Source organism: Cyprinodon tularosa, unplaced genomic scaffold (genome assembly GCF_016077235.1).
Source record: "Cyprinodon tularosa strain WSP-4 unplaced genomic scaffold, ASM1607723v1 ctg896, whole genome shotgun sequence".
Classification (NCBI taxonomy): Eukaryota; Metazoa; Chordata; class Actinopteri; order Cyprinodontiformes; family Cyprinodontidae; genus Cyprinodon; species Cyprinodon tularosa.
The window spans coordinates 106,128-128,668 of NW_024039669.1; the positions used below are offsets into that span (position 1 = coordinate 106,128).

A 22,541-nucleotide genomic window follows, 5' to 3' on the forward strand; every position below is an offset into this window, starting at 1 on the left:
CTCTCCTGAGTATATTTATTACATTCTAAAAAAATATGTTGGACAGTTTCTAATTTCCCATAAATACACCCTGTATTATGCTTATTCATTATTTTAAGAGCACTATTTAATCCTGTAAGTCCGAATCTTATCCTAGATATAATATCTTCTTCTTTTTTAATTCTATTACATTTTCTTAATTCTCCAACCTTTTTTTGGATACTATAATAAAATCTAACATTCCCTCCTTTATCCCACTCTATCTTATCTCCTCTATCAGTTTCCTTCATTCTCCTGTTGCTCTCATGTCTCTTCTTCTTTCTTTGTTTTTATTTTATTTTTTTATCCTAAGAATTAAAATTGCCTTTAGATTAATTTGCAGCGGATCTGCTGAAACCCTCAGACTGGTTAAGACCAGCTAACCAAGCAGGAGAAATGATGTGGTTTGGACTTCAGGGCCACCGTACTTTCTACTCTAACCTTCTAGCACCCATACCTCATGGACCGACCCCATCTGGATGTCCCAAACATAGACATTATACAGCTAGATGCCTCATTGGACGCTGGTCGACGTGCCTGTAGGGCGGCCATCTTGGGTCAGACCAGTGTCACAGATTATATTAACCCCTTAAAAGAGCAAAACTGATTCTAAAATGACCTTTCAGTTAGATTTCACAGATTTATTCAGATTTAAATTGAACTCATACTGAGGGATATGCAAAGTTATATATTTTACAAATAAACATTAAGATGATAAATGTCAGAGGATGTTGTGTTTTGCGACATACACTTTATGGCAGATATGTTACGACAGCGAAGTGTTTTTATGGCAGAGAATGATTCGTTCGGACCTGAGTTAACAGAGCACCTGTTAAATAAAAGCCGAGAGCTGAAGGAACAAGGAACTCAGTATTTTAGAATAAACCAATAACTTTATTACATAAACTCTAGGCACATTGATCTCGCTGCTGACAGCGTCCAATAAGGCATCTATGTATTTAATGTCTACGGTCCCACAGGTGTGTTAGCCAAACTAAGACCTGTTTGATGTTGAACACAGGAGCAGAATGACATCCTTCCCTGTCGACATGTTTGATCATTCCTGCAGCTTGGCTGAAGCAGAATAATGGCTGTGTGTTTCCTGGACGGGGCCGCCTGTGGAGCTGGTTGACAGTTGCCTTTTGTATCTATGCTTCTTTTTCTATGTCTGCTTCTGTCTCCTTGAACCCCAGTGGGCCTCAGCAGATGGCCGCTCACACTGAGCCTGGTTCTGCTGGAGGTTTCTTCCTGTTCAAAGGGAGTTTTTCCTCTCCACTGTCGCTACAAGCATGCTTAGTGTGAGGGATTGCTGAAGAGTCAATGAGTCGATGCAATCAGCTGGTTTTCCTTAGATAGAAAACTTTGAACCAATTTGACTGGATGATCTGGTTAAATTGGATCTATAAAGTGACCCGAGATGACATGTTATGGGTTGGAGCTATAGAAACAAAATGAATAGAATTGAACCTCTACCTCATCATGGGAGCTGTGAGAAGACCCATGTCTCTGTCCTTCACCACTGCAAGCCAGTCCTTAGTCCTGAGCAAACCAGATCTTTCCAGCATCAGTTGCAGTTTATCTAAGCTGGAAGAGAAGCTCTGTGATCCAGAGCAGATCTGGGACAGTCTTCCTCCCATTAAACACAGTCCACCTTTTACTTTGTAGGAAACTGTAGAAGACCAGAACGCCTAACCAGGAGGGATGACTGCCTGACTAAAGGAGCCCAGCAGTCTAGAGCAGAGTGTGAACATCTGAGCTTTCCAGTACCAGAGAGAGTCTGTCCTCTGCAGACACACTGGGAGGACTTTGCTGCTGGTCCACTGCTCTGTGGCCTGATGCGGGAATAATCCTCCTGTCTCTAATTTAGACAAAATAAGGAAACCGTCAAGGGCCCGAAACCTTGGACCCAATATTCAACAGACAGAGCTGGATGAGTACCAACAGTCTTTATTTTAAAAAACAGCGTATGACAGCGTGTTGAAAGTATTGAAAATTAAAGACCAATACTGTTCTGTTTAGTGTTTAAGAAATTACCAATAAACAGTTGATGAAAAGTTGCTGGCCTTAAGTGTGTGTGTATGGGGCATGGTGCGGGTTTGTTGTTCCCAGGGTGTGTGTGTTTGTGTGTGTGTGTGGGGGGGGGGGGGGGGGGGTCATCTCCCTGAAATGAGTTGGGATGTCTGCAATCAGCTCTGATCAACCAGTCGCCTGGATCGCTGGTTGATCAGAGCATCGCTGCACAGGTTTCACCAGCAGCCTCCTCCTCCTCCTTTCTTATCCCTGGTCTGTTTGGCTTAAACCATTATTTTCAATAAACCGTTTTGGATTTTTAGATCATTTCCGTAGAACCGATTTCTTTGTTTTATTGCAGACTTTTAATTTGAAGTTTCTACCGGATATGGCAGTTTGACGTTCCGCTTTATTTCCGGTCTGCGGTCCTCTTAGCGGAGGAATGTGTCCTGCTGTCTGACCGATGGTCAGAAAACGATGCCGGTTCCCTCCTCCTCCCGCAGCGGTGAGTGTTTGGGGGCCGGGGGGCCAGGTGGGCCTGGGGCCGGGGGCCGCTGCTGGAAGCCGCCATCTTGCTGGGAGCCAAGGATGCTAAGCTAAGTGCTGCTAGCTAGCAGTGAGCAGGAGATAACCTTCCTGTTTGATTCCTGTTCAGGCTTCCTCTGCGCTGAGATGCTGAGGCTTTATTTGGATTATAAACATTTAAAGATAGAAACTTAGAAACTTATAACCATGAGAACAGAGCTAAGGATGCTAATGCTAACCCAGCCCTCTGTTAATAACATCTTCGTTCTCCACTCATGTTATTGAACTGGTTTATCTTTCATTTAATGGAGCCTGTAAAGATCAAAGCAATGTTTCCTTTGATGTTAAACACGAAGGGACCGCCGTGAGTCTCTATAGTGTGAATATTTCATCCAGGCTCTTATTGTCACTGGATCCTGCAGGTCAGCTGATCTCCTCATGTTCTCCTCTGTAACAAGAGGAACCTTAGAGCTTCAGCTGCCTTGACTTTTTATTTATAACTCTTTTACATTTCCACCAAATGGAAAAATACTCAAATAAAGAATATATATTAGTTTTATTACCTTAGCTTTAGGATTCTGACTGGAAAAGCATAAAATGACGTTTCAGAAATAAAGTAGAATCCTGGGTAGTTTCTATGTGACAACATTAATATTTTATTTTATTGCATCTTTAAGTTAGTTCACATATGCAGAACATGTATTTATAAATGCACATGTAAATAACGATGAGTTGGGCTGTTATTGTTTATTTACTAACGTCTGTTGTTTATTTAATAACGTCTGTTGTTGTTTATTTACTAACGTCTGTTGTTGTTTATTTAATAACGTCTGTTGTTGTTTATTTCCTAACGTCTGTTGTTGTTTATTTCCTAACGTCTGTTGTTGTTTATTTCCTAACGTCTGTTGTTGTTTATTTACTAACGTCTGTTGTTGTTTATTTACTAACGTCTGTTGTTGTTTATTTAATAACGTCTGTTGTTGTTTATTTCCTAACGTCTGTTGTTGTTTATTTACTAACGTCTGTTGTTGTTTATTTACTAACGTCTGTTGTTGTTTATTTCTCAGATGACGGCCCTAACATCCCAGTAGAGGAGCTCTCCACTGACAGGATCCACCTTCATCCATAACTATCAATCTGTCCTGTTTCTAAACATGGAGCGCTAAGCTCCTCCCCTTTGAGGAGACGGTTCTACGGTTTTCTAAAGGAATCTCATCTAGTGGAGGCTCAGGGTTTGGATCTCCTGGTCAAAGATGTTTTCAGCTCTAAAGAAGCTGGTGGGGTCTGAGCCTGGGCAGCTCAGGGAGAAAACCATCCCTTCAGGACTGCAGTCCATGAACCAGAGTCTGCAGCGCCGCTTCGCCAAAGGCGTTCAGTATAACAGTAAGATGAACAATAGCAGATGTTCCCTCGGTGCCAAACTGTGATAACATCTGGTTTTACTTTTCTCACTCAAGTGAAAATAGTCATCCGAGGAGACCGAAATACTGGAAAGAGCACTTTGTGGCACCGACTGCAGGGGAAGAAGTTTGTAGAGGAGTACATTCCCACTCAGGAGATCCAGGTCACCAGTATTCACTGGAATTACAAAAGTAAGTCCTTTTGTCCTCCGGCTGCAGCTTGTTCCTGCAGCAAACAGATGCCTTCGTTTCTTCCTGTCCTGATGTTATTTTCAACCTCTGCTGTCTGGTGATTTATTTCAGTGGCTCCATATCAAGGTAAAACCGTCTCAGTCCAAATAGTTGGAGCTGGTAGAGGTTTAGAGTTAGTGGGCAGGACAGACGCCTGCAGCCCGACCCTTTAGATGGAGAAGCACTGATTGTTCATAGGAACTGTTCAAACCATGAGGATCAGCTGTTTCTAAAGTCAATTACTGTTCAGTTTCCAACCTTCCTGCTCGTATTTCTTCATGTTAGAATCAGAGAAATCTTCACCCAGAGTCAGAGGATGGACTCCTGTCAAAGGATCACAGAATGATGACAGAATATTTCCCCTTAGAATGAACAGAAACATGGTGTCAGCAGATCACATCGTCTGCTGCTGGAATTATTTAGTTTATCAGTAAAATTCTTCCTCTCACTAACCTGATGGTTGTTCTTTAAGGAGAACATATGTTCTCCTCCTTTAGCAGCTATACCTGCATAAAGGTGGTCTGTTCCTGCGTACAGGAGGTCTTTACCTCTACAGACTGGCCTGGGCTACAGGATGATAGACAGGCAACTTCATTCTATTCATTTATTTCTATAGCTCAATTTCACATCATATAATCTCACGTCACTTTGTAGATCAAGATTAACCAGATCATCCAGGCAAAGTTTTCTATCTAAGGAAAACCAGCTGATTGCATCGACTCATTGACTCTTCAGCAATCCCTCACACTAAGCATGCTTGTAGCGACAGTGGAGAGGAAAAACTCCCTTTGAACAGGAAGAAACCCCCAGCAGAACCAGGCTCAGTGTGAGCGGCCATCTGCTGAGGCCCACTGGGGTTCAAGGAGACAGAAGCAGACATAGAAAAAGAAGCATAGATACAAAAGGCAACTGTCAACCAGCTCCACAGGCGGCCCCGTCCAGGAAACACACAGCCAGGCAGACGAGCTCCGAGCCAGCTCCCATGTCAGAGGATGAAGAGAGCACATCCAGTTAGTCACAGTCAGAGAAACAGGACTACACTGGAAAACAGGCCAAGCTCCAACATGTAGAAACAAAGATGTTGATGGCAGCAGCACAGCTGATATTTCTCTCCAGGATGGAGTCACAGCCAAACAGGAACAGACGAGGCAAAGCTACTATGAGAAAAAGCAGAGAGAGCAGAACGTTAGAGATTGAACTAACAGATTCTGCAGAGTGGGAGAATAGAGATAGAATGAAGCAGGATGATGAAAAAGGGGTCCCTATGTCCTCCAGCAGTCTAAGCCTATAGCAGCAGAACTATAGAGATAGATCAGGATAACCTGAGCCACTCTAACTAGAAGCTTTATCAAAAAGGAAAGTTTTAAGCCTAGCCTTAAAAGTAGACAGGGTGTCTGCCTCACGGACTAAAACTGGTAGTTGGTTCCACAGGAGAGGAGCCTGATAACTAAAAGATCTGCCTCCCATTCTACTTTTAGAAATTCTAGGAACCACTAGTAAACCTGCAGATTGAGAGCGAAGTGCTCTGTTAGGAACATAAGGAACAATCAGATCTCTGATATCAGAGGGAGCTTGGCCATTTAAGGCTTTATATGTGAGAACCTAGAGAGACGCTAACAACCATTAGCCTGAACTTTCTCAGATTACGGCTGATTTCACATACAGGAACCTGTGGTCAATTAGCTCCTCCTAGCTCTATATTTCTTATAGTTCCTAGATGATGGTAGATGATTGACAGTCTATTAGAAGCTCCTCATACTGACCTTTCAAACTGTAGATCCCAATGACTAGATAGGCTAACTGACTGTTTTCATATGGAGCTTAATCCAGCAAGATTACATCTAATTACACCTTCAGCTAATTTCAGTGAACATCTTTCCTGATGGTTGGTGACCAATCAGGATTGATCCACCTGGAAACCATCTCTGATAGTTTCTCAGTGCATCTCTAGTTTCAGAGATCCTTCCTGCTGTCAGTCCGCCATAATGTTTCTGCTCTCTGCTTTGTGCTCAGCTACTGATGACGTGGTGAAGGTGGAGGTGTGGGATGTTGTGGACAAAGGTGAGTGTTCAGATCCAACTTTAGATGTTTTATTCTTGTCTTCATGCTGCAGACTTTAAAGCAGAGGCGTGTGTTCAGTTTGCTTTTTTTCTCTGTCTCTAGTCTTGATGTTGTCTTTTTTTTACACTTCCTTTGCAATCATCTAAGGCCAAAAATATCCTCTTCCTGAAGGTGGAGGTGAGCCGGACTGGAATGCATAGAAACTCCTGTGTGCCTTGAGTGTGCCTTGCCTCCTCTAACCTTATGTTGAAAGTCTGTAGTTAGAACGTGTGGCTGTGCTCAGAGCTGAATTTCTCTTCATGTGATTCTGTTTTCCCATATTTAGCCTGGACATCCACTCTGCTTTCCTTACAGGATAATCGCTCTGCTTGCTTTACTCACAGAAAATAGCTGCAGTAGACTTTAAGTCTTTAAGCCTTGTTCCTGCTCTTCTTGTCTGAACTGCTGATTTTCATGTCCTCACAGGTAAAGGAAAGCGCCGTGGGGACAACTTGAAATTGGAGAATGAGCCTCAAGAGGTGAGCGTCACATGGCTGTCATGGGGTCAGGCTACTAGCTTTACAGCTGAAGGAGCTCTGGTTAAACCTTTGTGTTGCAGTCAGACGAGGTGGCCCTGGATGCAGAGTTCCTGGATGTCTACAAGAACTGCAATGGTGTCATCATGATGTATGACATCACCAAACAGTGGTAAGACCTGCATTTAAGCTAATGAGTGCAGATGATTCACTTTTCTATGGTCAGAAACTGCCTCCCAGAGAAAGGGATTAACTAATAATAATCCCTCCAAAGAATTGACTAATCTAAAGCAACACTGTTTGAATTTTCAGCTTTCCAGATGTCTGAACAGCAGAAACAAAGAGGAGCTATTTTATCAGCTTTTATCCCTGATAAAAACAGAAAAAAGGCTAAATCCAGTCCTCTGTGCTTCCATCTGGTATTCCTGGGATCAGAAATGGATTCTTTTAATCCACATAATGAATAATTCCTGCGTAGAGCTCCATTGGGGGATTTGCCTTGGCCCTGCATAGATACATTTTATAGATGGCGCCCTAGTTTATTAGTTACTGAGAGTTATACTAAAGGAGATGCTGTTGCAGTTCTCATGAAGGTGACTAGAGACACAATACAATAAATAACTAATGAATTAATTAATACTTAAATAGGTCATTCATTAATTAAAGCCGCCTGGGGCTAACGTTGGCCCGTCTGCAGCGGCCGGGGCTAACGTTAGCCCGTCTGTAGCGGCCAGAGCTAACGTTAGCCCATCTGCAGCGGCCAGGGCTAACGTTGGCCCGTCTGCAGCGGCCGGGGCTAACGTTAGACCGTCTGTAGCGGCCAGAGCTAACGTTAGCCCATCTGCAGCGGCCAGGGCTAACATTGGCCCGTCTGCAGGCAGCGGCCGGGGCTAACGTTGGCCCGTCTGCAGGGGCCGGGGCTAACGTTAGCCCGTCTGCAGCGGCCGGGGCTAACGTTAGCCCGTCTGCAGCGGCCAGATATAACTTAATAAATGTTTTCTTAGTTCTTGTTTGTCTTTCTGCTGCTTGTTCAGGGCATATTTTAACCCCATGTGATCAATGACAATAAATAATAAGCTGAGGAGAAAAAGTAAAGTTCTGTCTGTGTAAAATCAAGAAGGTTCATGTCTTATTTTCTGTAGTAATAGACTGAACAAGTCAAGCAGACTCGTTTGTGCCGTCTGGTCTGTCCATTCTAGGACATTCAATTACATCCTGAGGGAGCTTCCCAAAGTACCCACCCACGTACCGGTGTGTGTTCTGGGGAATCACCGAGACATGGGAGAACATCGCGTTATTCTCCCTGATGACATCCGGGACTTTATCGCAGGGCTAAACAGGTAAATGATCAGTTAGTCTACTCCCTGCCCCCCCATGGGCTGAGGTAGCTCTGCTCTGCAGAGAGAGCATCTCTGTTACCTAATCCACAGTATTAGCTCACCATAGAAACGTCCATCAAAGTGCCTTTAGGAAAGGTCCATGCAGGCCCCACCCCTACACAACCTCACCGCCAAGCCCCCGATCTACATCCATCTCTGGCGTAGATGAAGCCCTGAGGTTCTGACGTCCGTCGCTGACGTAGATGAACCCCTGAGGTTCTGACGTCCGTCGCTGGCGTAGATGAACCCCTGAGGTTCTGACGTCCGTCGCTGACGTAGATGAACCCCTGAGGTTCTGACGTCCCTCGCTGACGTAGAGTAGATGAAGCCCTGAGGTTCTGACGTCCGTCGCTGACGTAGATGAACCCCGGAGGTTCTGACGTCCGTCGCTGACGTAGATGAACACCTGAGGTTCTGACGTCCGTCGCTGGCGTAGATTAACACCTGAGGTTCTGACGTCCGTCGCTGGCGTAGATGAACCCCTGAGGTTCTGACGTCCGTCGCTGGCGTAGACGAACCCCTGAGGTTCTGACGTCCGTCGCTGGCGTAGACGAACCCCTGGGGTTCTGACGTCCGTCGCTGACGTAGAGTAGATGAAGCCCTGAGGTTCTGACGTCCGTCGCTGACGTAGACGAACCCCTGAGGTTCTGACGTCCGTCGCTGACGTAGATGAACACCTGAGGTTCTGACGTCCGTCGCTGGCGTAGATTAACACCTGAGGTTCTGACGTCCGTCGCTGGCGTAGACGAACCCCTGAGGTTCTGACGTCCGTCGCTGGCGTAGACGAACCCCTGAGGTTCTGACGTCCGTCGCTGGCGTAGACGAACCCCTGAGGTTCTGACGTCCGTCGCTGACGTAGACGAACCCCTGAGGTTCTGACGTCCGTCGCTGGCGTAGATGAACCCCTGAGGTTCTGACGTCCGTCGCTGGCGTAGACGAACCCCTGAGGTTCTGACGTCCGTCGCTGGCGTAGACGAACCCCTGAGGTTCTGACGTCCGTCGCTGGCGTAGACGAACCCCTGAGGTTCTGACGTCCGTCGCTGACGTAGATGAACACCTAATGTTCTGACGTCCGTCGCTGGCGTAGATGAACCCCTGAGGTTCTGACTTCCGTCGCTGGCGTAGATGAACCCCTGAGGTTCTGACGTCCCTCGCTGGCGTAGATGAACACCTGAGGTTCTGACGTCCGTCGCTGACGTAGATGAACACCTGAGGTTCTGACGTCCGTCGCTGGCGTAGATTAACACCTGAGGTTCTGACGTCCGTCGCTGGCGTAGATGAACCCCTGAGGTTCTGACGTCCGTCGCTGGCGTAGACGAACCCCTGAGGTTCTGACGTCCGTCGCTGGCGTAGACGAACCCCTGAGGTTCTGACGTCCGTCGCTGACGTAGACGAACCCCTGAGGTTCTGACGTCCGTCGCTGGCGTAGATGAACCCCTGAGGTCCTGACGTCCGTCGCTGGCGTAGACGAACCCCTGAGGTCCTGACGTCCGTCGCTGGCCTAGACGAACCCCTGAGGTTCTGACGTCCGTCGCTGGCGTAGACGAACCCCTGAGGTTCTGACTTCCGTCGCTGGCGTAGATGAACCCCTGAGGTTCTGACGTCCGTCGCTGACGTAGATGAACCCCTGAGGTTCTGACGTCCGTCGCTGGCGTAGATGAACCCCTGAGGTTCTGACGTCCGTCGCTGGCGTAGATGAACACCTGAGGTTCTGACGTCCGTCGCTGACGTAGACGAACCCCTGAGGTTCTGACGTACGTCGCTGGCGTAGATGAACCCCTGAGGTTCTGACGTCCGTCGCTGACGTAGATGAACCCCTGAGGTTCTGACGTCCGTCGCTGGCGTAGATGAACCCCTGAGGTTCTGCCGTCCGTCGCTGACGTAGATGAACCCCTGAGGTTCTGCCGTCCGTCGCTGACGTAGATGAACCCCTGAGGTTCTGCCGTCCGTCGCTGACGTAGATGAACCCCTGAGGTTCTGACGTCCGTCGCTGACGTAGAGTAGATGAAGCCCTGAGGTTCTGACGTCCGTCGCTGGAGTAGATGAACCCCTGAGGTTCTGACGTCCTTCGCTGGCGTAGACGAACCCCTGAGGTTCTGACGTCCGTCGCTGACGTAGACGAACCCCTGAGGTTCTGACGTCCGTCGCTGACGTAGACGAACCCCTGAGGTTCTGACGTCCGTCGCTGGCGTAGACGAACCCCTGAGGTTCTGACGTCCGTCGCTGACGTAGACGAACCCCTGAGGTTCTGAAGTCCGTCGCTGGCGTAGACGAACCCCTGAGGTTCTGACGTCCGTCGCTGACGTAGACGAACACCTGAGGTTCTGACGGCCGTCGCTGGCGTAGACGAACCCCTGAGGTTCTGACGGCCGTCGCTGGCGTAGACGAACCCCTGAGGTTCTGACGTCCGTCGCTGACGTAGATGAACCCCTGAGGTTCTGACGTCCGTCGCTGGCGTAGACGAACCCCTGAGGTTCTGACGTCCGTCGCTGGCGTAGACGAACCCCTGAGGTTCTGACGTCCGTCGCTGACGTAGACGAACCCCTGAGGTTCTGACGTCCGTCGCTGGCGTAGACGAACCCCTGAGGTTCTGACGTCCGTCGCTGGCGTAGATGAACCCCTGAGGTTCTGACGTCCGTCGCTGGCGTAGATGAACCCCTGAGGTTCTGACGTCCGTCGCTGACGTAGATGAACCCCTGAGGTTCTGACGTCCGTCGCTGGCGTAGATGAACCCCTGAGGTTCTGACGTCCGTCGCTGACGTAGATGAACCCCTGAGGTTCTGACGTCCGTCTCTGGCGTAGATGAACCCCTGAGGTTCTGACGTCCGTCTCTGGCGTAGATTAGCCCCTGAGGTTCTGCCATCCATTGCTGATGTTCTGTTGGGTCCATGTTCTTCTCTCCAGACCGATGGGATCATCCTACATTCACTACGCTGAATCGTCTATGAAGAACGGGTTTGGCTTGAAGTATTTGCACAGGTTCTTCAACATCCCCTTCCTGCAGCTCCAGGTTAGCTTCCTCCACAGTCTCTATCCTCCATGCGGGTCCTTTCTCAGCTCTGATGTATTTTCTAACTTGCTAGGTTCTCAGTTGTTGTCTTCGTATCAGTGAGTGGTCTGTGTTCATGTCTGCTGGTCTGTCTTTCTGGGTTACTGGTTGTGTATCTCCACCGTTGATCCAGGCATGAAACAGGACCTCTGGCTGGATTTCTGTTTTATTCTTGCAGAGAGAAACGCTCCTAAGGCAGCTGGAGACCAACCAGCTGGACATGGACGCCACCCTGGAGGAGCTGACTGTCCAGCAGGAGACTGAGGATCAGAACTATGAGATGTATGGCCAGTTTTCTCTTTGTGCTTCATAAAAACCAGAGCCCAGAACTATTCCTGCCTTTTCCCGATGACTTGTTTTTCAGAACAAGTCTCTTTTCTTTTTACTTATCAAATAAATTCTTATGTGACTTTTCCAGTTTCTTGGAGAACCTGGAGTCTCGCAGTAAGGGCCATGCTTCTCCTGGTCCGACCAACGGTCAGAGTCCCTCCTCTGGCTCCCAGTCTCCGGTCGTCCCTCCCAGTGGTGCTTCCACAGGCAGCTCCAGTCCCAGCACTCCTCAGCCTCCACTGGCTTCCCAGATGCTTCCTCAGGCTCCGTCTGCACCCTCCCCTGCTCCCCCTACAGCAGTAGTCAGTGGAACCTTCACCCCCATGGCTGAAATTAAACCTCCTCCCCAGTCACCCGAACACCAGCAGTCACCCTCTGCACCTGGGGGGTCAGGTCCCCAAAAACGCAGCTTCATATCTCGCTGGTTTGGTTCATCTGCTGCTGCTGAGATTCCTGCCTCTGGTCCAGGTAGGTTCAGACCTGCTTCCGGGTCCCTTCTGCTTCAGATCTGTCAAAACGTTTAAAGCTGAACTGATGTTGGAATGTTATTGTTCAGCTCCACTGAGGCTCTGTGTTTCTGAGCAGGAAACGCTGCGAGGGAAGCAGCTCTGACTCACGCTTATATCAATGTCTTCCCTAGAGGAGCCTCCGGCACCCATGTGTCCTGCTAAAGTTCAGAGTGTGGATGATTTTGTGCCAGACGAGAGACTGGACAGGAGTTTCCTGGAAGACAGTGTGCCCTCCAAGAACAAGGTGCCCCAACCTGCTCCAGCTGTGGACAGCGACAGGTGAGAAACCATCAACAGGAAGTCAGGGAATCTGGCCGGAAGCAACAGGAAGTCAGGGAATCCAGCTGGAGGCAACAGGAAGTCAGGGAATCCAGCCGGAGGCAACAGGAAGTCAGGGAATCCAGCCGGAGGCAACAGGAAGTCAGGGAATCCAGTTGGAGGCAACAGGAAGTCAGGGAATCCAGTTGAAGGCAACAGGAAGTCAGGGAATCCAGCCGGAGGCAACAGGAAGTCAGGGAATCCAGCCGGAGGCAACAGGAAGTCAGGGAATCCAGCTGGAGGCAACAGGAAGTCAGGGAATCCAGTTGGAGGCAACAGGAAGTCAGGGAATCCAGTCGGAAGCAACAGGATTCAACAGGAATTCAGGGAATCCAGCCGGAAGCAACAGGAAGTCAGGGAATCCAGCCGGAAGCAACAGGAAGTCAGGGAATCTAGCTGGAGGCAACAGGAAGTCAGGGAATCTAGCTGGAGGCAAGAGGAAGTCAGGGAATCCAGCCATAAGCAACAGGAAGTTAGGGAATCCAGCCGGAAGCAACAGGAAGTCATGGAATCCGGTTGGAGGCAACAGGAAGTCAGGGAATCCAGCTGGAAGCAACAGGAAGTCAGGGAATCCAGCTGGAAGCAGACAGCGGCCATCTTTGTTAGCTGGTGGTTTGGATTGATCAGCAAAGGGATGGTCTTTGACACATGCAGGATATTTATTGAACCAAAGCTGAAGGCCTCGATAAACAGACCTTTGGTGGAGGAGGAGGAGGAGGATGATGATGATTATGATGATGAAGGGACATTCCTCCTGTTCTTGTTTGGATGCAGTGATGGAGAGAGCAGAGGGAACCCCATGGTTTCTGCTTTCCAAGATGAGCTGGATCCTGATGACACCAGTCTTCCCCAGGTCAGGAGCCTGCCCCACAGTAAAGACATCTCTTTGAGCAGTGAGGAAGAGGAGGGGGTGGCCCCCCCAGTCACTCTGGACCAGGACAGTGATCCTGACCTGAAAGCGTAAGCTAAACCAATGATGAATATAACTGATGTGATTCCTTCCAAAATCCCTTTATGCAGCCATGACCTGAATGCTCCTCCTCTGGCTGTAAGTCAGTGTTCTTCCCAGTGAAGGAAGAGCTGACCAGTAGAGGAAGAACTTCCTAGTAGAGGAAGAGCTGACCAGTAGAGGAAGAACTTCCTAGTAGAGGAAGAGCTGACCAGTAGAGGAAGAGCTGACCAGTAGAGGAAGAACTTTCTAGTAGAGGAAGAACTTTCTAGTAGAGGAAGAACTTTCTAGTAGAGGAAGAACTTTCTAGTAGAGGAAGAACTTTCTAGTAGAGGAAGAACTTTCTAGTAGAGGAAGAGCTGACCAGTAGAGGAAGAACTTCCTAGTACAGGAAGAGCTGACCAGTAGAGGAAGAACTTTCTAGTACAGGAAGAGCTGACCAGTAGAGGAAGAACTTTCTAGTACAGGAAGAGCTGACCAGTAGAGGAAGAACTTTCTAGTAGAGGAAGAACTTCCTAGTAGATGAAGAGCTGACCAGTGGAGGAAGAACTTCCTAGTACAGGAAGAGCTGACCAGTAGAGGAAGAGCTGACCAGTAGAGGAAGAACTTCCTAATACAGGAAGAGCTGACCAGTGGAGGAAGAACTTCCTAGTAGAGGAAGAGCTGACCAGTAGAGGAAGAACTTCCTTGTAGAGGAAGAGCTGACCAGTAGAGGAAGAGCTGACCAGTAGAGGAAGAACTTTCTAGTAGAGGAAGAGCTGACCAGTAGAGGAAGAACTTCCTAGTAGAGGAAGAGCTGACCAGTGGAGGAAGAACTTCCTAGTAGAGGAAGAACTTCCTAGTAGAGGAAGAGCTGACCAGTAGAGGAAGAACTTTCTAGTACAGGAAGAGCTGACCAGTAGAGGAAGAACTTTCTAGTAGAGGAAGAACTTCCTAATACAGGAAGAGCTGACCAGTGGAGGAAGAACTTCCTAGTAGAGGAAGAGCTGACCAGTAGAGGAAGAACTTCCTTGTAGAGGAAGAGCTGACCAGTAGAGGAAGAGCTGACCAGTAGAGGAAGAACTTTCTAGTAGAGGAAGAGCTGACCAGTAGAGGAAGAACTTCCTAGTAGAGGAAGAGCTGACCAGTGGAGGAAGAACTTCCTAGTAGAGGAAGAACTTCCTAGTAGAGGCAGAGCTGACCAGTAGAGGAAGAACTGACCAGTAGAGGAAGAACTTCCTAGTAGAGGAAGAGCTGACCAGTAGAGGAATAACTTTCTAGTAGAGGAAGAGCTGACCAGTAGAGGAAGAACTTCCTAGTAGAGGAAGAGCTGACCAGTAGATGAAGAACTTTCTAGTAGAGGAATAACTTTCTAGTAGAGGAAGAACTTCCTAGTACAGGAAGAACTTCCTAGTACAGGAAGAGCTGACCAGTAGAGGAAGAGCTGACCAGTAGAGGAAGAACTTTCTAGTAGAGGAAGAACTTTCTAGTAGAGGAAGAACTTCCTAGTAGAGGAAGAGTTGACCAGTAGAGGAAGAACTTCCTAGTACAGGAAGAGCTGACCAGTAGAGTAAGAACTTCCTAGTAGAGGAAGAGCTGACCAGTAGAGGAAGAACTTCCTAGTAGAGGAAGAGCTGACCATTAGAGGAAGAACTTCCTAGTACATGAAGAGCTGACCATTAGAGGAAGAACTTCCTAGTACATGAAGAGCTGACCATTAGAGGAAGAACTTTCTAGTAGAGGAAGAACTTCCTAGTACAGGAAGAGCTGACCATTAGAGGGAGAACTTTCTAGTAAAGGAAGAACTTCCTAGTAGATGAAGAGCTGACCAGTGGAAGAAGAACTTCCTAGTAGAGGAAGAGCTGACCATTAGAGAAAAAAAAGAACTTCCTAGTAGAGGAAGAGCTGACCAGTAGAGGAAGAACTTCCTAGTACAGGAAGAGCTGACCAGTGGAGGAAGAACTTCCTAGTAGAGGAAGAACTTCCTAGTATAGGAAGAGATGACCGTTAGAGGAAAAAAAAGAACTTCCTAGTAGACGAAGAGCTGACCAGTAGAGGAAGAACTTCCTAGTACAGGAAGAGCTGACCAGTGGAGGAAGAACTTCCTAGTAGAGGACGAGCTGACCAGTGGAGGAAGAACTTCCTAGTAGAGGAAGAGCTGACCAGTAGAGGAAGAACTTCCTAGTAGAGGAAGAGCTTTCTAGTAGAGGAAGAACTTTCTAGTAGAGGAAGAGTACTGACCATTAGAGGAAGAACTTCCTAGTACAGGAAGAGCTGACCATTAGAGGAAGAACTTTCTAGTAGAAGAAGAACTTTCTAGTAGAGGAAGAACTTTCTAGTAGAGGAAGAACTTTCTAGTAGAGGAAGAACTTTCTAGTGGAGGAAGAACTTCCTAGTAGAGGAAGAACTTTCTAGTAGAGGAAGAACTTTCTAGTGGAGGAAGAACTTCCTAGTAGAGGAAGAGCTGACCATTAGAGAAAAAAAAGAACTTACTAGTACAGGAAGAGCTGACCATTAGAGGAAGAACTTTCTAGTAGAGGAAGAACTTCCTAGTAGATAAAGAGGTGACCAGTGGAAGAAGAACTTCCTAGTAGAGGAAGAGCTGACCATTAGAGAAAAAAAAGAACTTCCTAGTAGAGGAAGAGCTGACCAGTAGAGGAAGAACTTCCTAGTACAGGAAGAGCTGACCAGTGGAGGAAGAACTTCCTAGTAGAGGAAGAACTTCCTAGTATAGGAAGAGATGACCGTTAGAGGAAAAAAAAGAACTTCCTAGTAGACGAAGAGCTGACCAGTAGAGGAAGAACTTCCTAGTACAGGAAGAGCTGACCAGTGGAGGAAGAACTTCCTAGTAGAGGACGAGCTGACCAGTGGAGGAAGAACTTCCTAGTAGAGGAAGAGCTGACCAGTAGAGGAAGAACTTCCTAGTAGAGGAAGAGCTGACCAGTAGAGGAAGAACTTCCTAGTAGAGAAAGAGCTGACCATTAGAGGAAGAACTTCCTAGTAGAGGAAGAGCTGAGCAGTAGAGGAAGAACTTCCTATTAGAGGAAGAACTTCCTAGTAGAGGAAGAGCTGACCAGTAGAGGAAGAACTTCCTAGTAGAGGAAGAGCTGACCAGTAGAGGAAGAGCTGACCAGTAGAACATCTAAGCTCCTCAGGAACATTTCTGAACTTTTCCATCTCTGACTGGAGGAAACTGCTAGCTGTCTTCCTCCTCCAGGCCGGTCATCCAGAAAGCTCCAGAGGTCAGGGTTGCTCCGGTCTCCCTGACGTTCGCTCCAGCAGTAGAGCCAGCTGCTCCGCCAGCAGGCAGGAGGGGGGGGGGGCCAGCCAGAGCAGAGGACTCGGACTCGGAGCCTGAGGCCCCCGTAGCCCAGCAGATGCTCTCCTTTGTCATGGACGACCCTGACTTTGAGTCAGAAGCCTCAGACACCCCAAAGACTGCAAAGGTGAGCTGCAGCTGATTGGCTGAGGGAGAGGGGGGAGGGGCTGCTTCTCTCTGACATCAGCGGCTTTCCCGTTCTTGCTTTTAGGACATCTTTCCAGTCAGAGATGAGCTTCTGTCAGACCTCTCTGATGAAGACGCGCGTTTCTCCAAGGCGCCACTGAAACCCACTGAGATTTCCTTCAAATCCAAGGATGATACGGATCTGTTTGGCCTGGGAATCCACGAAGAGCCTCGAACAGCAAAGGACAGCAGCGAAGAGCATGAAGGTCAGTCATGTTGGAACCAGTAAAACCAGTTAACTCTCTGGTCCCGTCCAGGATTGTCTCGTCCCTGACCTGGAGCCCAGGTCCTCTGACTAGATGAGGAATTGTATGAGGACCAGAGAAAGATGGAGGAACTGTTGCCTCCCAATGACTGTTTCTGAGTCTCATGTTGCAGCATTTTATAGAAAATGTGTGTTTTGACCTCAGATGAGTTAATAATCACTTCGATCTTCATCTTTATTCTAGAAAAGGACAGCATGCTGTCCAAAGAGAAGAAAAAGAAGAAGAAGAAAAGCAAGGAGGTAATGCTGTCCTTATCGGCCGCTGTGAACGTGAGCTCTGTCACACTGACTCAGATATTTCAATCAGGGGTCGCCGTTGAACCTTTGGGCCTAAAGGCCAATTTATGCTTCTGACGCAAAGCTTCTGCAACCTCCTTCTCGATTCGGTGCCGGATCAAAAACCCCTAGCCTCATCCCTGGTCTGATTCAAGGGGCGTAAACACCACCTACACGTCCCCCTTTGTCTTTATGCAAACTCCATTAACAGAACCTGTTCCTCTTCGATGTCTAGCAACTCTAGATCCGTCTCCGTGACCGTGATATCTTCCAGACGCGCTCTTGTTGTTTTGGAAAATTAACACTCCTGTTGCTGCCGAAGAAGTTCTCATGACCATCCGCCAAAGTTCTCGCGAGTTCTCGAATAGACTCCCCCTTGCGCCTTGGCAGGAAACTTGTGCGTCCCTAGAAATTCCAGACCGACGTTGCTAAAGCATACCAGCAAAACCAGTTTGCGCCCAGACCCAAGCAACATTTGATGTGTGCGGTTGCAACAGTATAAGCTGCCGTTTAATATTCCGTAATAACTTCAAATGGCCGTTGGTCAAACTCAATATTTCTTGTTCAGTCATTTATTAGTCTTTCATATTTGGTCATACCCGTGGGAGTCCCCTCTATGCAATGCATGCTGGGTAGGTGAGGCGGTTCAACAGACTGATCTCAGTTATCTCTAGTTTAATTGCTTCTCTTCAGGACCATCATAGATGTTCTGACTCAGAGCTGAATGGTCTGAGGAACTGGAGTTGGAGGAGCCAGAAACTTTACCTGTTTGTTGGTTTTATTTAAATAAAAAACTGAAGAGAAAGAGAATAAATTCCTCCATTTAACGGATCCTACAGGCGTCCATCTGTAACGCTGCTGCTGGTCTACTGCAGAATTACATACACTATATTGCCAAAAGTATTTGCTCACCTGCCTTGACTCACATATGAGCTTAAGTGACATCCCGTTCCTAATCCATAGGGTTCAATATGACGTCGGTCCACCCTTTGCAGCTAGAACAGCTTCAACTCTTCTGGGAAGGCTGTCCACAAGGTTTAGGAGTGTGTTTATGGGAATTTTTGACCATTCTTCCAGAAGCGCATTTGTGGGGTCGCACACTGATGTTGGACGAGAAGGCCTGGCTCTCAGTCTCCGCTCTAATTCATCCCAAAGGTGTTCTATCGGGTTGAGGTCAGGACTCTGTGCAGGCCAGTCAAGTTCATCCACACCAGACTCTGTCATCCATGTCTTTATGGACCTTGCTTTGTGCACTGGTGCACAGTCATGTTGGAAGAGGAAGGGGCCAGCTCCAAACTGTTCCCACAAAGTTGGGAGCATGGAATTGTCCAAAATGTCTTGGTATGCTGAAGCATTCAGAGTTCCTTTCACTGGAACTAAGGGGCCAAGCCCAGCTCCTGAAAAACAACCCCACACCATAATCCCCCCTCCACCAAACTTTACACTTGGCACAATGCAGTCAGACAAGTACCGTTCTCCTGGCAACCGCCAAACCCAGACCCGTCCATCAGATTGCCAGATGGAGAAGCGCGATTCGTCACTCCAGAGAACGCGTCTCCACTGCTCTAGAGTCCAGTGGCGGCGTGCTTTACACCACCGCATCCGACGCTTTGCATTGCACTTGGTGATGTATGGCTTGGATGCAGCTGCTCGACCATGGAAACCCATTCCATGAAGCTCTCTGCGCACTGTTCTTGAGCTAATCTGAAGGCCACATGAAGTTTGGAGGTCTGTAGTGATTGACTCTGCAGAAAGTTGGCGACCTCTTCGCACTATGCGCGTCAGCATCCGCTGACCCCGCTCCGTCAGTTTACGTGGCCTACCACTTCGTGGCTGAGTTGCTGTCGTTCCCAAACACTTCCATTTTCTTATAATACAGCTGACAGTTGACTGTGGAATATTTAGGAGCGAGGAAATTTCACGACTGGATTTGTTGCACAGGTGGCATCCTATCACAGTTCCACGCTGGAATTCACTGAGCTCCTGAGAGCGACCCATTCTTTCACAAATGTTTGTAAAAACAGTCTGCATGCCTAGGTGCTTGAATTTATACACCTGTGGCCATGGAAGTGATTGGAACACCTGATTCCAATAATTTGGATGGGTGAGCAAATACTTTTGGCAATATAGTGTAGCTGCATGGTTCATATGATGGAGCGGCAGCATTAGACGGATTTATTTTGTACACAAGTGTAAACAGAAAGATATTTTGTTTAGAGCAGCTCTCCAGACAATTTCATTTTTTAAAGTGCAGCCTTGATCAGGTCAGCAGCAGTTGTTGTTGAGCTGCTGCTACTGCCTCCACCTCCTGAAGCGCTCGCTTCTCCTGACTCAGGGGAGGAAGAGGACGATGATGACGATGCTGAGAGCATGCGTCCTTAGTTTAATAAACCAGGCTAGACGCCGTCGTCAGGACATGAATGGATCAACCGATATGTTGACCATACATGGCTTTATTAATCATTTTGGAAAATCTGAATGATTAGAGATAACTTGCTTCTTTATCCGTTCAGTATGAAGGACCAACTCTGCCATATTTAAAAATAAATACAGAAATAAATAAATGCTCAATAAATGTATAAGCATACAATTAATTGCCAACAAAAAAGTGAGACATAAATGTATATAACTCTTAATTAGCTTCTTTATTTATTTGCCTTTGTAATATTTACCTTATTTATTTTTCTGTCCTTTATAATCTTCAACTTTATTTTTTAATTACTTATATTTTTAAGTATTTATTTATGTGCATGTTATAATATTTTTGTCTGTTTTATTCTTCCTTTGTATTTTTTTACCTTAGTTATTTCTTCGCCGCTGTTTATTTCTCTATGCCCTTTTTACATTTCTCTCTGCATTTATGCCTCATTATGCAAATGAGGAGGGGGTGTGTCCTAGAGAGTCAACTTCTGCTCATTGGTTGGCTTGGCGGCCCATCTTCTTAACTCACAGAGCTCAGAGTACTAAGTTAAATGTTCTCTTTTCTGTTGCTGTTGTTCAATTAAAGTATGTTTTAAGATCATTTGAGGCGAGAACCGTATACTTTTAAGCATCACCATATGGCCCATTCACAGATTTAATGCGTAATTTAAAAGAAAATGTGACGAACTTGAGAGGACCGTGGCAACCAGCAAAGCTCCGAAGCTGACGGCAGCCAGGTCTAACCACAGCCCATCTGCAGCGGCCCTCTCTCGGCATAGCCGTGTGTGAAGCGTGTTGGTTAGCATTTTACTACATCGGTCGAATCTACAGGAGGTGAGTCTGATGTCGAGTCTGAAGTCATTAGAACTTGAGTAGGGACTTTGCCAAACTTTGCCAAATACAACAAAAAATCGCCATCATAGCCTGGCTATAGACCTGGCTGCCGTCAGCTTCGGAGCTCCGCTGGTTGCCACGGTCCTCTCAAGTTCGTCACATTTTCTTTTAAATTACGCATTAAATCTGTGAATGGGCCATATGGTGATGCTTAAAAGTATAAGGTTCTCGCCTCAAATTATCTTAAAACGTACTTTTATTGAACAACAGCAACAGAAAAGAGAACATTTAACTTAGTACTCTGAGCTCTGTGAGTTAAGAAGATGGGCCGCCAAGCCAACCAATGAGCAGAAGTTGACTCTCTAGGACACGCCCCCTCCTCATTTGCATAATGAGGCATAAATGCAGAGAGAAATGTAAAAAGGGCAGAGAGAAATGAACAGCGGCGAAGAAATAACTAAGGTAAAAAAATACAAAGGAAGAATAAAACAGACAAAAATATTATAACATGCACATAAATAAATACTTAAAAATATAAGTAATTAAAAAATAAAGTTGAAGATTATAAAGGACAGAAAAATAAATAAGGTAAATATTACAAAGGCAAATAAATAAAGAAGCTAATTAAGAGTTATATACATTTATGTCTCACTTTTTTGATGGCAATTAATTGTATGCTTATACATTTATTGAGCATTTATTTATTTCTGTATTTATTTTTAAATATGGCAGAGTTGGTCCTTCATAGTTCAGGAGTTAATGAACGTTTTATCTTCCACACAGGAAGACGACAAGAGCAAGAAGAAACACAAACACAAGAAGAAGGAGAAAGATGAAGCTGCAGCAGGAGATGACAAGAAGAAGAAAAAATCCAAATCCAAGAAAACAAAAGTTGATGAATTGGAGGACTTCCTGGGTGGGGGGGGTGCTTCAGTCAAAAGAGACGGTGGGGATTATGAGGAGCTATAAAGTCTCACTGCTTTGCAGAACAGAGAGACACCAGCCATATTCCTCACTGCATCCACCCACTTCCTTCCTCATTCTCACTCCAACCAACCAGGGGGCGGTGCTTAGGGCTGACCTTTGACCCCATCCGTTCCTCTGGGTTCAGCTTTTATTTGGTTTGCTGTAAATAGTGATGTGAGCATGCTCTAAACGACTGAATCTGTTTTAGGAAAATTTACTTTATACGGTGACTCATTTACTGGATGACGTCATACAGTGACTCATTAACTCTGGATGACGTCATACGGTGACTCATTAACTGGATGATGTCATACGGTGACTCATTAACTCTGGATGACGTCATACGGTGACTCATTAACTGGATGATGTCATACAGTGACTCATTAACTCTGGATGACGTCATACGGTGACTCATTAACTGGATGATGTCATACAGTGACTCATTAACTCTGGATGATGTCATACAGTGACTCATTAACTCTGGATGACATCATACAGTTACTCATTAACTCTGGATGATGTCATATGGTGACTCATTAACTGGATGTCATACGGTGACTCATTAACTCTGGATGATGTCATACAGTGACATTAACTGGATGATGTCATACAGTGACTCATTAACTCTGGATGATGTCATACAGTGACTCATTAACTCTGGATGACATCATACAGTTACTCATTAACTCTGGATGATGTCATACGGTGACTCATTAACTGGATGATGTCATATGGTGACTCATTAACTGAATGACGTCATACGGTGACTCATTAACTGAATGATGTCATACAGTGACTCATTAACTCTGGATGACATCATACGGTGACTCATTAACTGAATGATGTCATACAGTGACTCATTAACTCTGGATGACATCATACAGTTACTCATTAACTCTGGATGATGTCATATGGTGACTCATTAACTGGATGATGTCATACGGTGACTCATTAACTCTGGATGATGTCATACAGTGACATTAACTGGATGATGTCATACA

General features: G+C 46.6%; 1 protein-coding gene across 4 annotated transcripts; it reads left to right on the forward strand.

Annotated features, from left to right (window-relative positions):
* Window positions 1-2,379: 2,379 nt before the first annotated feature.
* rabl6b (RAB, member RAS oncogene family-like 6b) lies at window positions 2,380-22,003 on the forward strand. 4 transcript variants are annotated; one of them, XM_038273876.1, is made up of 18 exons: window positions 2,380-2,533; window positions 3,621-3,936; window positions 4,011-4,145; window positions 4,257-4,271; window positions 6,198-6,245; window positions 6,393-6,422; window positions 6,711-6,763; window positions 6,844-6,932; window positions 7,960-8,100; window positions 11,044-11,149; window positions 11,367-11,470; window positions 11,607-11,986; window positions 12,159-12,306; window positions 13,120-13,305; window positions 16,491-16,719; window positions 16,804-16,984; window positions 17,228-17,283; window positions 21,358-22,003. In XM_038273876.1, exons 2-18 carry the CDS (start codon window positions 3,807-3,809, stop codon window positions 21,541-21,543), a joined length of 2,217 nt encoding a protein of 738 aa, XP_038129804.1. In that variant the 5' UTR covers window positions 2,380-2,533; window positions 3,621-3,806; the 3' UTR covers window positions 21,544-22,003. The 4 variants fall into 4 exon arrangements, with proteins under 4 accessions (XP_038129804.1, XP_038129806.1, XP_038129805.1 ...); XM_038273878.1 differs by lacking the exon at window positions 6,393-6,422 and having other exon boundaries at window positions 21,358-22,002; XM_038273877.1 differs by lacking the exon at window positions 4,257-4,271 and having other exon boundaries at window positions 21,358-22,002.
* The last annotated feature ends 538 nt before the right edge of the window (window positions 22,004-22,541 follow it).

Coding starts and splice junctions, on each gene's coding strand:
- rabl6b (XM_038273876.1), top strand. CDS start 3,807: ATGTTTTCAGCTCTAAAGAAGCTGGTGGGGTCTGAGCCTGGGCAGCTC. Junction 11,987..12,158: donor GATTCCTGCCTCTGGTCCAG/GTAGGTTCAGAC, acceptor TGTCTTCCCTAG/AGGAGCCTCCGGCACCCATG. Junction 16,720..16,803: donor ACACCCCAAAGACTGCAAAG/GTGAGCTGCAGC, acceptor TCTTGCTTTTAG/GACATCTTTCCAGTCAGAGA.